This window comes from Macrotis lagotis, chromosome 3 (genome assembly GCF_037893015.1).
Source record: "Macrotis lagotis isolate mMagLag1 chromosome 3, bilby.v1.9.chrom.fasta, whole genome shotgun sequence".
NCBI classification, from domain to species: Eukaryota; Metazoa; Chordata; class Mammalia; order Peramelemorphia; family Peramelidae; genus Macrotis; species Macrotis lagotis.
The window spans coordinates 130,608,564-130,625,448 of NC_133660.1; the positions used below are offsets into that span (position 1 = coordinate 130,608,564).

At 35.5% G+C, this 16,885-nt stretch overlaps 2 protein-coding genes and 1 long non-coding RNA gene across 9 annotated transcripts in view; 1 reads left to right on the forward strand and 2 right to left on the reverse strand.

Moving 5' to 3' along the window:
- LOC141517860 (uncharacterized) overlaps positions 1-1,898 on the reverse strand; it is a 44,196-nt gene extending 42,298 nt beyond the window's left edge. Inside the window, exon 1 of one of the 3 annotated variants that reach the window (XR_012477016.1) lies at positions 579-1,898. This is a non-coding gene — a long non-coding RNA (uncharacterized LOC141517860). The remainder of the gene's footprint in view (positions 1-578) is intronic. The other 2 variants (XR_012477015.1, XR_012477017.1) reach the window with 2 other exon arrangements.
- The window catches only part of LOC141517859 (uncharacterized), a 51,009-nt gene extending 39,435 nt beyond the window's left edge, over positions 1-11,574 (forward strand). For 2 of the 3 annotated variants that reach the window (XM_074229276.1, XM_074229278.1), the window contains 3 exons: positions 2,968-3,035; positions 6,582-6,712; positions 6,829-11,574. In XM_074229276.1, the coding sequence (XP_074085377.1) occupies positions 2,968-3,035; positions 6,582-6,712; positions 6,829-7,021 (392 nt within the window). In that variant the 3' untranslated portion in view covers positions 7,022-11,574. The remainder of the gene's footprint in view (positions 1-2,967; positions 3,036-6,581; positions 6,713-6,828) is intronic. The other variant, XM_074229277.1, reaches the window with a different exon arrangement.
- NAA15 (N-alpha-acetyltransferase 15, NatA auxiliary subunit) overlaps positions 8,651-16,885 on the reverse strand; it is a 76,914-nt gene continuing 68,679 nt past the window's right edge. For all 3 annotated transcript variants that reach the window (XM_074229275.1, XM_074229274.1, XM_074229272.1), the window contains 3 exons: positions 12,570-12,713; positions 11,942-12,039; positions 8,651-10,098 (listed from right to left, as the gene is read on the reverse strand). In XM_074229275.1, coding sequence (XP_074085376.1) covers positions 9,898-10,098; positions 11,942-12,039; positions 12,570-12,713 — 443 coding nt within the window. In that variant the 3' untranslated portion in view covers positions 8,651-9,897. The remainder of the gene's footprint in view (positions 10,099-11,941; positions 12,040-12,569; positions 12,714-16,885) is intronic.

A 16,885-nucleotide genomic window follows, 5' to 3' on the forward strand; every position in this document is an offset into this window, starting at 1 on the left:
TGACCTTGGACAAATTACTTAACCCCATTGCCTTATAAAAATAAAAACAAAAAATTATAGACAGGGAGCTACTCTGTTTTCCCAAATGTAATCATCTCCAATTCCTATTCCGTTGTGGGTCTGGTTCATGGTTCATCTGAAGAACCTATTCAAAATATAGGAATTGATTAACTAAATGGGCCAATGAACTAAATTTCATAATCAATACTACCTTATTCAGTCCATTAGGTTGCAAACACATATACCTCTTTACCCTAAGCAGTTACATGGGCTAAAAATAAGTAAGAGAACATTTAATAATCTGTCAAAAGGTGCAGTAAGTGATGCAATGGATAGAAGTACCAGTCCTGGAGTCAGGAGGAAGGCCAAATCCAACTTCAGATACTTAATGCTTACTAGCTATGTGACCATGGGCAAGTCCCCACAAAAAAAAAAAATAAATAAATCAAAATCAAAATAACCAGTCAGAGATGAATCAACTAAGACTCTAAAATGGAAACTCAAAATATTTTAGGCATAATTGATAATATTCCAGAAAATACTGTACCAGAATGGACCATATCTAGAATTACTGTTACCTTATGTCACAGTGGTCATCATCTCCCTCAACAAAAGTGGATGTGAGAGACAGGAACAAGAGCAAGAAATAAGGCAGTAGAAATGATTGTTGTGTCCTTGTATCACTTACAAGCCTCATCGATGGGCTTTGTATTGATGTAAATATGTTACTAACACTGCAAGCACAATGGATCCCACTTTGAAGTTCCCTTTCTTGGCTGTCAGACTTCTAGTTTATGAGGCTTCGCATCTTAGTCCTTAAGTTCTTTTCTTCTGCCAGTATGGTGGCATTTGCAGATGTTTTCTTTCCCCTTGTGCAACACCATTCGGAGAGATAACCCAAGCTCAGATAGATAGTGTGGATTTGCAGTGGTAGATATTGTAGTTTGGATAATTTGCATCTTCAAAGGGAAAATCTTTTTCCTTTTTAGTTTGTAGATTCCTTGCTTTTCTGTCCAAATGAAGAATTGCCTAAAAGAATTAAATAAAATATATGAATGCCGGTTCCTATTATCTCTAACCAAGAGACATGAAGAACATCCTTTTCCTATGCACTGGCTATTTATTTTAGACTTGATAACATTCCTAGATGTGACTATTTTGACTCAGAAGAAAATAACCCAATATTACTAGAAATCCTGATTTTTTTCTTCTTGTAATACAAAACATCACCTGTGGGCAAAATTCTGTTGCTATAAGGAGAGGGTCTAGTAGCAACCAGGGCAAAAGGCTGCCAAACAACCATGGGGTTCCCTTTGTTTTCTCACCTGTTCATCCAAAGTAGAGCATGTGCACACACGCGCATACAAACACACACACACACACACACACACACACACACACACACACACACACACACACACACAGAGATCACATCCAAACAGATGCTCTGCTGACTGTCTTCTCTCTCCATCTGTTTCCAACCATAAAGGGGAGATTGACCCCAGAAATCTTAGAGCTAAATGGGAGAGGGAAAACTGGTAAAACATGGGATTCTAGCTACAGCATTCCTCCAAGGATTCTGCAGTGTGCTAAGTATCTGAGAAAGCAAGGAGAGGCTGAAGGAAATCTCTGATACGAAGTCAGCTTCATGCTACAAGGGCTATGCACCACTCTAGATGGGACCTCTCACAAACACTCACAAAATCCACAGGAATTAGTTAACAGAAATCCAGATTTTAGTCTCTAGATCAATAATCTATTCTATTCATATGAGCAAAGGATAATAGTACTTAGGGATTGCACTATTTGAGACAGAGAGGCAACCATACAGCGTTGTTTACTTACAAGAAATATATATATATATATATTATATATATATATAATATATATATATACACATACATAAATTACTTGCCCTAGTTCCCAAGATCAGTGGCTAGTTGGAAATATATTACTGCAACAAAAACTTATGGTTATTAATAATTTGTGAATCTTTTACCTGGTGACTTGAATAGTCCATCTCTTGCTGAAGTTTATGGGACCTATCCTTTATCCTATTCACAAACATTTATGGTATGCCTACTTTGTTAAAGGAACTGTCTTTACAAAAAAAACATCCAGTGCTAACCTTACAAGTAAGAAATGGAGTTTTAAATTCTCTCAAGAACATGTAAGTACAATGAAGAACAGAAAATGTTGGAATAGAGTGCTTCTAGAACAAAGAAACAAGAAACATTCCTGAAATGTCAAATAAACAAACAAATAAATGGCTGCATAAATAAATAAATGATATATTTAAGGTTTTTTTTTAGTTTTTTTTGCAAGGCAATGGGGTTAAGTGACTTGCCCAAGGTCACACAACTAGGTAATTATTAAGAGTCTGAGGCCAGATTTTAACTCATACTCCTGATTACAGGGCCGGTGCTCTATCCACTGCACCACCTAGCCACCCCTAAATATATTTTTCAAGAAATAAATAAAACATATGAACTGCATTTATCTGCTTCTTAAATCATAGCCCTTTTAAATGCATTCAATTCAATAGAATGATATAATTCAAACAGCACAAAAATAAAACTTGCAACAAAGGATTCTTAAAATTTATATTAAGAACCTTCCTCATATATATTTTGAGAGGTGGGGGAAAGAGATCTTGACTATCAGAATTAATGGAAAACATCTGTGTGCATGGTCACAAAAGGTGGAGAGACCAGCCAGTAGACCAGCATTAAGCTGAGACAGCAGAATGTGCATACATTAGAAAATAAACAAGTAGAAAATTTCTCAAAGTCTAACTTTATGAAACTGGTGGGCAGAGAAGATAGTCATGGTGAGGACTAAATGGCATGGACATGGTCCTCAGAACACTGGGCAAGAGGTGACTGAAACTAATAGGTGAAAATAAGCTGCAGGGTGATCCAAAATGTGTTTTGTTAAATCTGATCATTTTCAATGTTACTCCTAAAGGAGAAGGTCATTTTTACTATCGGGGTCAAGTTGAAGATTCAGCAACAGCAGAGATCTCCAGGTCACAGGTATGTAAAATTCGCTATACATTCAACTTCAACAGTCTTTGTTAAAGTTGAACAAGTCATAGTAAAACAATTCATAAAGGTGATGGTTATGATGAGCAAGAAGAAACTGATATTAAATAACTTTAAATGCATGACTTTCTAAAGATTTTAAACCAAGGAATAAAATTTAATTTTGGAAACTTCTCTTTAACTTCATTAGGCAGGCATTTTTTTTGTTTCTACATGATAGCCCTAGAAAAAAAATCTAGTTTAAGGCTGGGTAACTTGATGTACTTTCCAGAGATCCCTGTCAGAGTATGTCAAACCTTTGATCTTGCAGTTAAAAGAAGAAAAAGCTCATATATTTTACTGGTATCAGACACCACCCACTACAAGTGTGTCTCAGACAGAAAGTACAGTAGGGAAGAGCCAAGATGGAAGAGTAGCAAGAAGACATACCATGAGTTTAGACCATTGCCAACACCTCCAAAAAGATCTAAAAAATGAACCAGACCAAATTCTGATCAGTAAACCTAAGTCACTTTTTGAGTCTAGGCCAGCAGTCAGCAGAGACAGAGGGGCAAGGATGGTGAAAGCAGGGTATGGCCAGTATTGGCTGCACACAGCTTTGCAGAGAGAAACTGTGTACCAACATTAAAACAGGTCCTAGATCCAGCAAAGTGGGGTCTAACCTTGTCCAGGATGCAAAAGCAGGTACAAGTGACAGCTCTGTTGCCTACACCATGGTTCCAGGTTCAGGAAAGCACATAGGTATGGGTTTGACAAAAGTTTGCAGAGTGAGGATAATTTGCAGGTCCTAAGTTGCATATTGAACATGGAACAAGTTCATAAGCAAGCAGTAACTATGAACTTCAGACTGCAGCAGAGCAGTTTCAGTTCCAGCTTCTAGTCCAGGCTAAAGCCTCTAGGAGAATAACTGGGGCAGAAATCCCAGACTGAGTCCTGCAGCCACCTACTTAACTTCTGCACAGGAGCAAGCCCACAAGTGTGTTTGTTTCTCAGGATAACATCCATACCAGGAACTTCCAGAGCTCAATGACCAGGAAGGGTAGTGATCAAACTTTGCCCTCAGACTGCTTTGGGAGCTCCAAAAGAATTAGTAGTTTTTTGGTCTGAACTGTCACTTAGATTTGGGAATACAGTAATCAGAAACCATGAAAATGAGCAAGACCAGTCAAGACATTGATTCCCTCCAGAAATTGCAATCTAACCCTAATATAAGGTCTAAAGTGAGGAAATAGGCTGGAAGAATAAGTAAATGCAAAAAGAATCCCACCATAAAAAACTATTATGGTACAATGGACACTCAAGACACAAACCTAGAAGAGAATGTCTTCAAAACATTTACAAGGAAAGTCTATACAACTTGGGTAAAGGTTCATCTAGAATTTCTCAGAGTTAAAATAATCGCTGTTAAAGTTTTAAATGCTTTTAAAATTAAAATGAGTTTGTAAAGAAAATGAGAGGGAGGGGGTAGAAAAATGTGGAACTCAAGTTTACAAAATGAATGTTGAAAACTATTTTTGCATGTAACAAAAATAAAATAACAAAAAATGAGAGCTATGTAAGAATAATTTGGGAAGGGAATTAATGCTTTGGTTTTTTGGGCAACAAGCTCCCTGAAAATTGAAAGGTTCAAATAAAAGCTGTTCTTTATACAAGCCACACTCCCATCATATGTTAATGTTTTCATCTGTTCTTCCCTGTCTGTGCCTAGAATGCCCTTCTTCCTAACATCTTTACCTCCTGGCTTCCTTCACATCTCAAGTTCCACTTTCAGGAAAAAATCTCCCAGTCCTTCATTTTAGTGCCATCTGAAGTTAACCCTAATGAGAGAGAGAGAGAGAGAGAGAGAGAGAGAGAGAGAGAGAGAGAGAGACAGAGAGAGAGTTTGCATGTTATCTCTCCTATTAGCAGAGGTCTTGAAACCAGGAATTATTTTCCCTTTCTTTAAATCACCAGCACTGTGATGTCTTTCACATAGTAGGTAATAATGCAAGCTGACTGACCAGAAATGATGAAAACAAATTTAAAACACTGAAAGAAATCTAAGAAAATAAAAAGTATCTCAAAGCAAAAATAACTTATCTTTTTATCTAGAATACAGGTCTTAGGAAACAGACTACCTGAAAGCATAACATCCTCCCCCCAAAACCTAGACATTCTATTTCAATATCACAAAACAGACTTCTTAGAACCATAGGGCTACATGGAAGTAGAATCCATTAGTCCTCATTTGTAACCCCAACACAAACTCTCAGGAACATCATTCACAGCCAAAATCCCAGTTTCTAGGTTAATGTAAGAGATAAATACCTTTAAGACTTAGACACTGCATTCTGAGCATGGTAACAACCAATCCTGTTTCAATAGAACTCACCAACATGGGCAATTTGTTTTGCTTAACTATGTATGTAATAGGGGTTTGTTTTTATGTCTTTGAGGGGGGGAGGAGGGTGGTGAATTATGTTAAATGAAAAAATTTTAAACACTGAGTGCCAAGCTCAGTAAAACCAATACCCTTGACGTCTACAAAATATTTCACAAGTTCAGGCTTATTAGAAGTTGTATTGGGTTCTTTAAGACTGCCTGAATATTTGACAAGCTGATGAAAGTTCTAATTGTTAACTATTTTCTTACCTGCTTGCCTAGGTAACCACTTCTTCAGGAGGCAGATAGGAATAAAAATGATTGATGAGAACTTTTAATCCTCCTACCTCATTACATGGACTTCTGACCCCTGCCCAATTCTGATTTAACTTTTACTAGTTGCCTATGGTTTTAAACAAATGGGTTACGTAATCAAGAGTAACTGGGCCTTAAGCCAGGAAGACTTGAGTTCAAGCTGACCTTGAACACCTATAACTGTGTGATACTAGGCAAGTCAGTTCATCTTTGTTTGCTTCCTCAATTTTAAGATGGAGACAATAGTACCTCCCTCTGAATTGTTGTGAGGACAAATGAGATATTTGTAAAGTGCCTGATGGTAGATTATTTAATAAATACTTGGTCTCTTCTTCCCCTTCTCCCCCATCAGTTGCATTGAAAAGGAATTTCAGTGTCCTCCTTTTCTTGAAGTAATCAAGGACTGTTGATAAGAGGGCTGGCCTCAGTGCCTTCAGAAGTCATGTCAGATTCTGTCTCTGATATTTGTGGCTGGTTGTGGGAATATCATTTAACTTTACAAATAAACCAGATAATCTCTTTGTGCTCTCAACTCTCTACAACTATAAATTAGATGAGCTGCCAATATGGGTTTGTAGAAAGTGTATATTCACAAAGGCAGTTTCCCAAATGTTTGAAACAAGGATCTGAATTCAAATTACTTACCAAGCCATTTCCAACAAATGTTAATTTCTGAATTAATTTTCACTCAGCTGTATAGTTTCAGGAGATAAGTAGCAGAGTTTGATGGCAGAATTTGCCAGTCTTTTAAATAAAACTTTGTAGTTGGATCTTTATGGAAAAAAAAACATAACACACCTAAGTCCTTAGAACTCTGAAACAAAAATCAATGATAGGGAAAAAGTTTGTGTTTTAATTCAGGTATGGCAGTGGATTCGTCATAGAGCTAAATTAGAAGATGATGAAAGAATGGTGGTGTCAAGGAGTCTTGTTCACAACTTAATTAAGGAAATGAAGAATGAACTACAAGATTGTTACTGTTTCTCTGAAAGGTCAGTCTCATTAAATGAAACTCTTAAATTCATCTAATCTCAAAAGATAAGGGCAATTTGCTTATTTTATGCATCTTTCAAGAAAGCACAATATCCTACCTTTTCTATCTTTCTAGAGCAAAACAACTGCTGCACACTGCAACTGAAATATTCCTGGAAATTGTACAGAAAAAAGATTTCCCTGAATTCATCACAAGCTACTTAAACCTGGATCATACTTTCCTGGTATCATCTTCCTACAACCATAGCTTTCATTCCACAGCTGCAGTTGCTATTCATAGTACAGCGCAAACCAAATCTAGGCTGTGAAGAACCAATGCTTGACAAAGCCAGCAAGAATTATCACTGACACAGGAATTCTATCCTGGCTGAGTATTTGCAACACAGTATACTAAACTTTTTTCCATTTTTTTTTTACTTTCTCCTCTGGCTTATACCAATAGGTACTTTAAAAATATTTGAGTCATCTATCACAAAATCAGAACGAGAACACTTTTAAATTGTAGGGATTTGAGGTGTATTTTTTTTAAAATTAGATGAGATGGTAAGGAAAACGATCAGTACTTTCTAATGTTCATGCAGGTAAAAATGACAATGACCTTTAAAAACTTCATCAGTTCTCAGCAATAAACTTAAGGCACTCAATATGGAATGAAACGTTATCTTTTTCTTCATCTTGCTTTCCTGCACCCTTTCTCACTGCCCTCAGCCCATCCTAAAATATCATTCCAAATTCATGAGTGACTCAAATGTGATGAATTACCATCCCTCAAAAAAAAAAGGGGGGGGGTATATAATAAAGCATTTTAATTACAATGTTTTAGGGTAGTGTCTGGATGTAAAATAAAGTCATGGTCCTTAGACCCTAAACAATTTATGCACTATATCAAGTAAACCTGAAAGAGAATATAAGATTTATTCAATTGTTCCAGTAAAGATTGGTTTGGATTACAATATACACATTAGGAATTTATCTCTTAAAGGGTGGTATCTGCAGTAAGAGTTGAGTAGTCATGGTCATTCTAAGACAATCTACAGCCATTTTTACAGTCAAGACAATAGATGAATTTCAATTCAATATACAATAGAGTTTAAACATAATTCACACACCCCCAAATCCCCCCCCATCATATGGCTGGTGCCTCCTCAAGCACCTCATTTGCGGCAGAGGTAGCACACCAGTTCTCTCAACATGGAGAACTTAAGTTGCCAGAGGAGAAGTTTTTTTTTTTAAACAATAATACATTGCCATCTTTCAAGATGTTCCTGAGACTGGGCCAGGTAATAAAATAAAACCAAAAAATGGGATTCAGTTTGTACTTTTTATACCATTAAGATGTGGTTTATAATAAGTACAGATTAATGGACTAAGAAAAAGTTGGTTTTAAGCCCAACAGTTCATTTGTCAAGAATTAGGTCAAAGTCTTCCTGAAAAATCCCTCCTCAGAATTGACTTTCTATAAACTAAAAGTACCACAAAGATGTAAAGTGTATATATATACAATCTATTCATTTTTACTCAATCTTGTTATTTGCTCAGATACTGCAAAGGCCATTAATGAGAGACTGTGGAGCCCCAAGGCTAGTTCTCATTGTTTTATGGATTTAGCATATTAAGGCTCATATTCTCAATCAAAAACCATTTACATAGCAGACTTCAGTTTTCCCTTAAGATTGATGAATTAAGTTCACAGTACAAGCTGCCACCCTAGCCTTCACTGAGATGGTAAGGCCAAGCAGTACTACCTTTTGTAACTAGGAATTTCCCTGACACCAGCACTTATTATACTACATAAAGCTTCCATTTGCACCATCATTAACATATCAATGTTATAACTGTACAGCACTTTATATTACCTCTGACTTGCACCTGTGTCTGTGTCCTTGTGTGTATTTTCACAGAAGCCCATTACTTATTAGTTGAAATATTCACACAACTGTTTTTCAAAACATTTTATTGCATCATATTTGGTACCTTATGTTTGACAACAAAAAGGAAATTACATCTGTAACTGCAGGAATAAGAAGCTGGTCTGTTATTGAAAAAAAATCTTGGGCCCTTTAAAAGTTACAAAGTCTTGGGCTTGCCTGAAACAACTGAGCAAGAAATATATTCTTAGAAATGTAGGGCTTCAAGTATTACAAACCTGTGACACTGTGGAAAAATTCCAGAGGTATCTAAACTGCAGCACTTTTTATATTTTTTTTTTCTGCATAACGTGAACAAGGCCTGCTGAGGTTTTTAACTATTAGTCTCTTGATCAGTCATAGAATGGTAGTAAGGAGTTCTGCTCTTTACCTTCAAGCCATGGTGGGTTCTCTCTTTTCACTTTGGGGTGAAAATTCATACTTCCTTTTGAATTAGTTGGTGCCACATCACAGTGCATTTGGTTCTTGCATTACAGTTTTATTAAGTTTGGCCAAAACAATGCTGAAAGGCTTGTTCCAGGACAGCAATGTTAACTATTTTTTCAAGTTTTTTTTTTTATTAAAATTGAGATTGTTCTAACTGGTTTCTTCAGTTAAAAACTGTGGTACAAGAACACCAAACTGATCATGTACAGTGAATTTTGGAGACACAACAAGCTTATTGAACACCCTATGTTTCTTAATAATTCTGCTTGGTATCTATTTGTCTCATTCACTACAACATCAAGCATCTGTTGTAGGTTTATCTGTAAATAGTGATTCACATTGCATACTTCCTATGGTCAGATCAACCCCATATCAAAACCAGCCAGATGCTAAAGCCCCAACAACTCTTTGTGCTCAGTGAAAGAATCCAGTGCTAAAACAGCATTTATGCTGTCTGAGATATAATAATCTCACAAGACAAATTTAAAGTAATATTTCTGCCACACACCTGCTTTGTTAGCTGTAACAGCCTCCAGATTTTATATAAATTAGTTTAAAAACATGGGTGGGTAGGTAGGTATAGGATAAGGTATTTTTTTCTTTCAATTTTAGCAGCTTTTAATTTTTAAGAAACTGAACCTATATCCTGTAATATGTTATATATTTTATATATATATTTTTTCAGCAGGATTAAAAAAAACATAAAACACTATTTGAAGGCTAAACGTTGACTCCTTCCATTCTGTGTAAGTTAGAGCAATGCAGCAGGTGCGTGACAAAAATATTATACACTAGATATGGTCCAAAGTCGTTTCATTTGTTTAAGGGGCTCAAATTTCGTTGGCCAGTTCTTCAGTTTCTGCAGAACTATCTCCATTTATCGTGATCTTGGTGTCTTCCTCATACCCAGGAGGCATGAAAGCCAGAGCATAGGGGAAAAGCTTATGGCAATTTGCTCGGTAAGTTTCAGCAGCTTCTTTACAGTCTCCAAGGCTTCCGTCACACAAGGCTCCCAAAGCCTCCATGCATGTCTATGAGAGAAGGGGGGAAAAGGGTAATTCACAACATAAACTAGAGTAAGTTTCTTTTTTGTTTTTACAAAATGCCTCATTAAGTTAACATATTTCCAAAATCATTGAAAAAAGGATGCACACTTAGGGAAGTGTGCATTTAATCCTTCATTCATCAGTATTCCACAATTATAAAATATTCCAAATCTCCTCAATGGGAGCTAAATTTATAGCAAAAGTTTTGAGCATCTCCAGCTATCTACTCCATACTTTTATCATGTCCACTAATGTACTTTCTTACTGAAGTGACTTGGAATTGCAATACTAAAAGCTTAGCAAAACCAACTGCTTTTTACACATTCAATGTCTTAAAAAAAAATGAAGTCAAAATAAAAATATTTTTCTGAAATGATACCTATGATTTCTAAAAATACAACATATCAAAAAATCAATCCAACAAGTACAACCAGATATTACAAAGTAGTTATTTGTTTACAGAAAAGCCCTCATTTCATGAGACAAAATTTGCCATTCAAAAATCAAACACTAAAGAATAACTTATGTTTCCAGCCAATTCATACATTTTTCTCACCTTTTCCTTCTTTAAAAGACTGTGCAACTCAAATTTTCATTTGTTCCCTTTTCTTCTCATCTAAAAAAAAGTCTAAAGTGGGAGGTTTGTGGTTTTGTCATATAAAGAAACACAGACAATCTACCATCCCAGACTTCAAAATTTAGGTTCTATTATGCCCTAGTGATTCTTTTGGTCACAAATACCAAAGCTTAATCTTATTTTCTTAAACATTGCTTTGTACTTTAGTCTTTTCTAAATGACCTCTCTCTGGATAGACTTTTTAGCTTATGCAGAGTCCTAACCTTTTAATCTTAATCTTGTTATTACAAAATTTGTTCCCCCATTATTATAGTAATTTAATTTCTAAGAAATGGAACTGCTTTCCTCCCTACCAACCTCTTACAAATAAAAAATTCTTCAATTATTGATAGAAACTTCTCTGTTTCTCCTGTAAATTGAGAAGCCTAAGCTATAGTGAAATGGAAAACCCTGTCCCATTTTTTGGACATATGGCAATGTTTTTTCTTATTTGTGATTATGAATGTGACAAGTTAATAAACAAACAAGGCTTAAACAATGGGGCTGTTAGGTAATGCTACAAATAGAACATTGAGCCTAGGGTGAGGTGGATATGTCCTCAAACCTCATTCAGACACTACCTATGTGACTGGGCAAATCACTTATTTGCCTCAGATCCTCATCTATAAAATGTGGACACACCAGAGAAGGAAACAGCAAGCCATTCCAATATCTTTGCCAAGAAAACCCTATGGACCAAAGTCCTGGGGCCATGCAGAGGCGGACACAACTGAACAGTAGAAAGCTCAAGCAAGGGCAAAGAATTTGAGAATGTATGATTAAAGGTCTTATACTACTACAGTGAAAGATACTTCTGTCTTGCCTTCCTTATATATGTCACTTTAAAAATATTTATCAATTCTGGTTCCTATTCAATAAAGTAAGAGTATAATTATCAATTATATAAATATCAATATATCAATATCAGTAAGTATCAATTATCTGTGAAATCTGAAGTTATTTTTACCTACATAATGGGTACTTATGAATTAATGGAAGACAGGGCATAGTCTATACAAGAACTTAGTTGAACAAAGTAAGATATTAAACAAGATTAATTGCAACTGCTAATTGTTCTTTATTCCTAACATATTTACCAAAAACAAAATAATATTTTGAAAAAGAATTCACATGTAAATAATAAGAGTTCAAATTTCTTGGTAAAAAGAAGAGAACATTTAGGCAACTTTAAAGAGACTGAAAAATCTTTACCTGGAGGTTCCTATTAGTTAGAGACTCATCAAGTGTTGTTGCCAACTCTACTGCTCGCTTCTGACTAGAGGGATCCAAGTAATATACCATTTTGGCAGCTAAACAGAATAAAAGAAATATCTTACATTTTATGGCGGGTTAAAACTATCTTCCACCCCCCAAAACTGAAGGAGTTAGACTATTACAATAAGAACAGGAAAAAAGAAAGCTCAGAGATACTCATTTTTTACTTTAGCTCTAAGCACACAAAGAACTCTGCCCTACATTGTTTTGGCTGTCCATATCATTGCCCAGTAGTACTACCTGCTACTGAAAACTAGTAAGAAAAGAATCCATTGTTTAAACACTGTGACCGAAGTTTTAACCATACATGTCCTGTAGTCAAATTTACATTAATATTTGATTATTTTAAACCTTTGACCTCAAAAACTTGGAATACCATTGCTTGATTTGTGACAGAAATTTGGTAGGAAACATTCAAAAAATTCCATTCCTGTTAGATGATATCTTTTCCCACCTCCCTCAACTAGGTACTTAGTCCACAAACATTACTGAAGATTAAAAATTTACAGGCAGCAATGGATTCCTTACTGGATAAAAAAAGATGAATAAAAAATGAGTAAATTACCTGATAACCTGTGTGGCAATGAATCAAAGTTACTCTTCAGGAAATTTTCATTAAAGTTCTTTGGGTTAGTTGCTCCAAAAATCCGGTTCATCTCTTGTTTTAATACTGTCCTCACTGCTTCAGGTAGGTCCTTGCTTTCAGACCCTGTTAAGCAAACAAACAAGTGTCCTCTAAGAAACACACAGTGGGGGAAAATCTGTAGTGATCTGTGAAAACTACTGGGAATTAATAGGACACAGTTTATCTGAAGAATAAATGTTTAATGAATTTTACTTACAGTGAGGATCTATTCTGCCTGAGTGGAAACTTCCTCCACCAAGTAAGTCTTAAGGAGCTTGCTTGAAATTCCCAGAGAGCTTAGGTATACAGGCCAGGGTCACACAGTCCTCAAGTGCCAGACACACCCAGTCTAGCTTTCTATCCAATGCTGCCTTTCTACTTCATGTGAATTCAGAAAACTCTAGAAAGGAGGCTCCTGATACTAGAAGATCGTCCTCTAGGCAAACCATATCCATGACATAACATATAAATCCTAAGGATGTGCCGGAAGCACAAGTAGGACTCAAACAGCTTATGAGTATCATAGGCAGGTTCTGAATCAGACTTTCTTGACTTCAAGATCCAGCACTCTACCCCACAGAGATACATACTGTTTATAAACTTGTATTTAATGGATTCACATTAGCAGAACCATCTAAAAATGATACCAGAGATTTGGTCTTGAAAATTTAACAGCATAACTTTCCTTAATGGGCTCACTGATCATTTGATAACTGAAAATATTGCTGGATCAGAATAATTTCCCAGGCCAACCTGGATTCTTTCTGTTACTTGCTTAAATGGATTACAGTCTAAGTTTTAAAACTGGAGGAGACCAAATGATCAAATGCTCTGAAGCCTCTAATTTTCAAATGAAAAAATAGGCTCAGAGAAATGATTTGCTCAAGGTTACAGCCTCTGAATATGATAAAATTTCTAATAAACCAAGAGTCAGGTATACAAAAAGTGACATGTATTGTTCTAGTTAAAACTGCTGTTCAAGTAACTTATCAATTCACTATAGGAAGATCCTATATGGCAGAAAACATCTTTCAGAGAAGAGAGATCAGTGACATATCTTTTTTTTTTACAAGGCAATGGAGTTAAGTGGCTTGCCCAAGGCTACACAGCTAGGTAATTATTAAGTGTCTGAGGCCAGATTTGAACTCAGGTACGCCTGATTCCAGAGCAGGTGCTCTATCCACTGCGCCACCTAGCCACCCTGATCAGTGACATATCTTAAAGCATCACAACTAAGACTCAAGGCTCAACCCTCTTCTCTATAATCCCTGGCTATTTAACCTTCACAGATTACAAAATTCAAAAAGACAATATAAAACTAAATTACACTTAAATGTATATAAAAACTCATTTCCAGCATTTGTTAATATAGGCATCACTATACAATTAGCTCTATAGACCAAAGTTATTTCTAAATTATGGGATATTCTTTTGAAGAAAACATTGCTAGGAATCTAGCAGTAGTAGTCCTAGTACACTCTAAACTTTATAATATATCAGCAAGCAAATTAATTGTTCTACAAATGAGAAGGAATTACATTTTCTTAGCTATAGTACTTATAAGGTAGCTCTGTAGATTTAAATTGCATTTTGTGGCATTAGAGAATAAAGTATGAGTTTCCTCACCAGAAGTTTCTACCCTAATAAAATAACATATCTATGGGGTACCCTATCCAAATCCTGCCCCTAGGGGGAAAAAAAGGTATTAAATGACACAAAGAAAGTCGAACTGTATACACATGAACTATTGGTTTAAGTTTGCCAAGCATTTTATATATATCACCTAGTTTGATTCCCACAACCACCCCATGAAATTAGCACCTTTATTTTGAAAATTAAGCAAGAATAACTTGCTTGCAATAACATAGCTATTAAGCAGGAAGTATACAAAACAGAAAAGGAAAAAGATATTAGAAAAGTTGTTCCTTATTAACTTTCTTAATGGTAATTCTAAATATTGGTTTATATTCTTATCCTTCAACACTTCCAAGATCCATGATTTAATTAGCAAGGGCACCAGATGAAGATCACAAATTATCAACAACTCAGTTAAATCAAGACTGAACTGCTTTGGCAAATTCACTAATAAGTCTCTCCAAATTCATGTAGCCTGATCTTCCAAGGACAGGAATACATAATACATCATGGGGCCAGCATGCACAATCTTCTAGCATGTTAGAACCATATCCTTTGTGAAACATACATGATGCTGAGGCAATGGTGTAGAATTTTAGTAAAAGCCTGGTTGTTTAAAAATACATCATTGATATTCTTCTGAATAATGCTTGAAACAAGCAAATACAAATGATTTTTTGAAAAACTGTCAAGATTTATTATGATTAATGTTTTGAGTCTTGCCCTTTAACACCTTTTTATTGTTGCTGGTTTGGCTCTTCTGCAAAGATCTACTTCTTTAACTCAGCAAACTGCCTAACTTATCTTCTTTGTGATGGATTCTGGTAACTGAAGATGTATTTTTCTCTTCACTTTGTCATGGTTTTCTCAGCCTCTTTATAAATATATCCTTATATAGCCAAAATGGATACTTAAAATTTTGTCATTTGAAGCAATGTCTAGTCAAAGCTTCTGGATTTTTCAGATTCTTTCCATTTTACTTCTAAATAGCATGACTGATTAATATTTCCCTGTGATATGAATTGTAACTGATAAATCACCTTTTTTTTCAACTTTTAATAATTGCAAGGTTTGTCTCAAATTTGCCAATTTAATTCATAATGTACAACTTTCTGATACAAATTCTAGAAACTTTCCATAAAATTTGCCATAGCAATTCAAATTCTGAAAGCTGGATGTTGTTCCAATTACTTATACAGCCTGTAAATAATTTTGACTTTTGGGATAAGTTCCCAAAGCTCTTCTGGCAAATGGTAGATTCTTCTGTCTTGTTTCATAGTTTCAAAGATGCATGTTCTTATGAATAATCAATTTCACACAAGCTTTAAAAATCTGTCCTCACTGAATCCAGTGCCTTTAATTCTTCATGCTACATAAAGCTGATTCAGGTGTCTCAACAGTGCCAGGGTTAATTTTAAACTTGATGTTGGCATGTTGGCAACTGCTCTCACATATGGCTCTCAGCAATACCTGTTTCTACATCAGTTTCTTTAAGTGCAAACAAATCAAGTCATGAATGGGTTGGAGTGCTCTCAGTGCTACCCTGCATTTTGTTTAGGTACTAAAACAAAATCCCATTATACTGTATAACAATGTAAGGATAGGTTCATATGCTGAAAGAGAATAATCCATAGCTATATGGTACATTAACAATCAACAAATACTAATTCTGCATCTGTGTGCCCATTGAGAAGAAACAAAGGAAAAAATAAAATTATTATTTTCAAGTAGCTTCCATTATATCAGGGAAATGCATACAGACACACACAAAATAGATACAAGGTACTTCTGTGAGGCAGGAGAATACTTCTAGCTAAGTGGGGAATTGGGAAAGGCAATTCAGAGATGGAGTTCTGAAGAAGCCTGAAAGTGAGGAGGGAGTATATCCCAAGCAGACAAGGCAGATGTAGTACTGTGAGAGCACCAGTTTAGCCAGATAAACAAAATGGATGCATACTTGGAAAAGAATCTACATGTGTGAAAATATGTGCAGCTCTTTTCATGGTGGCAAAAAACTGAAAACTGAAGGGAATGCCCATCATTGGGGAGTGGCAGAAGAAGCCATGGTAAATGAATGTCATGGAATACTGTTGTGCAATAAGAAATGCCGAACAGAAAAGATTTGTATAAACTGATGCAGAGTGAAATGAGTGAATAAGGAAAACATTGTACACAGTATCAGGAACACTGTGGGATGATCAACTCTTCTAAACAACACAATGATCCAAGACATGTACAAAAGACTCATGAAAGAAAATGCTATCCACATGCAGATAAAGAACTGATGTATGAATGTGAATGCAGATTGAAGCATATTTTTTTCACTTATTCTTTTTTCATAATTTTTCCCTTTATGATATGATCTGTTTCTTCTTTCACAACAGTGCCTACTATGGAAGTGTTTCATGATAGTACATGAATAACCTATATCAAACTGCCTACTATTTTATAGGAGAGGAGGAGGGAGAAAACTTGAAACTCAAAATCTTGCAAAAATCAATGCTAAAAATTATCTTGAAATATAATTGGGTCAAAAAATACTATTTTATAAAAAAGATTCCTTTAAGGGCTTGAGTTGCTAAGGATGGTTCTTTGTTATTATCTGAGCTTTATTGTATAAT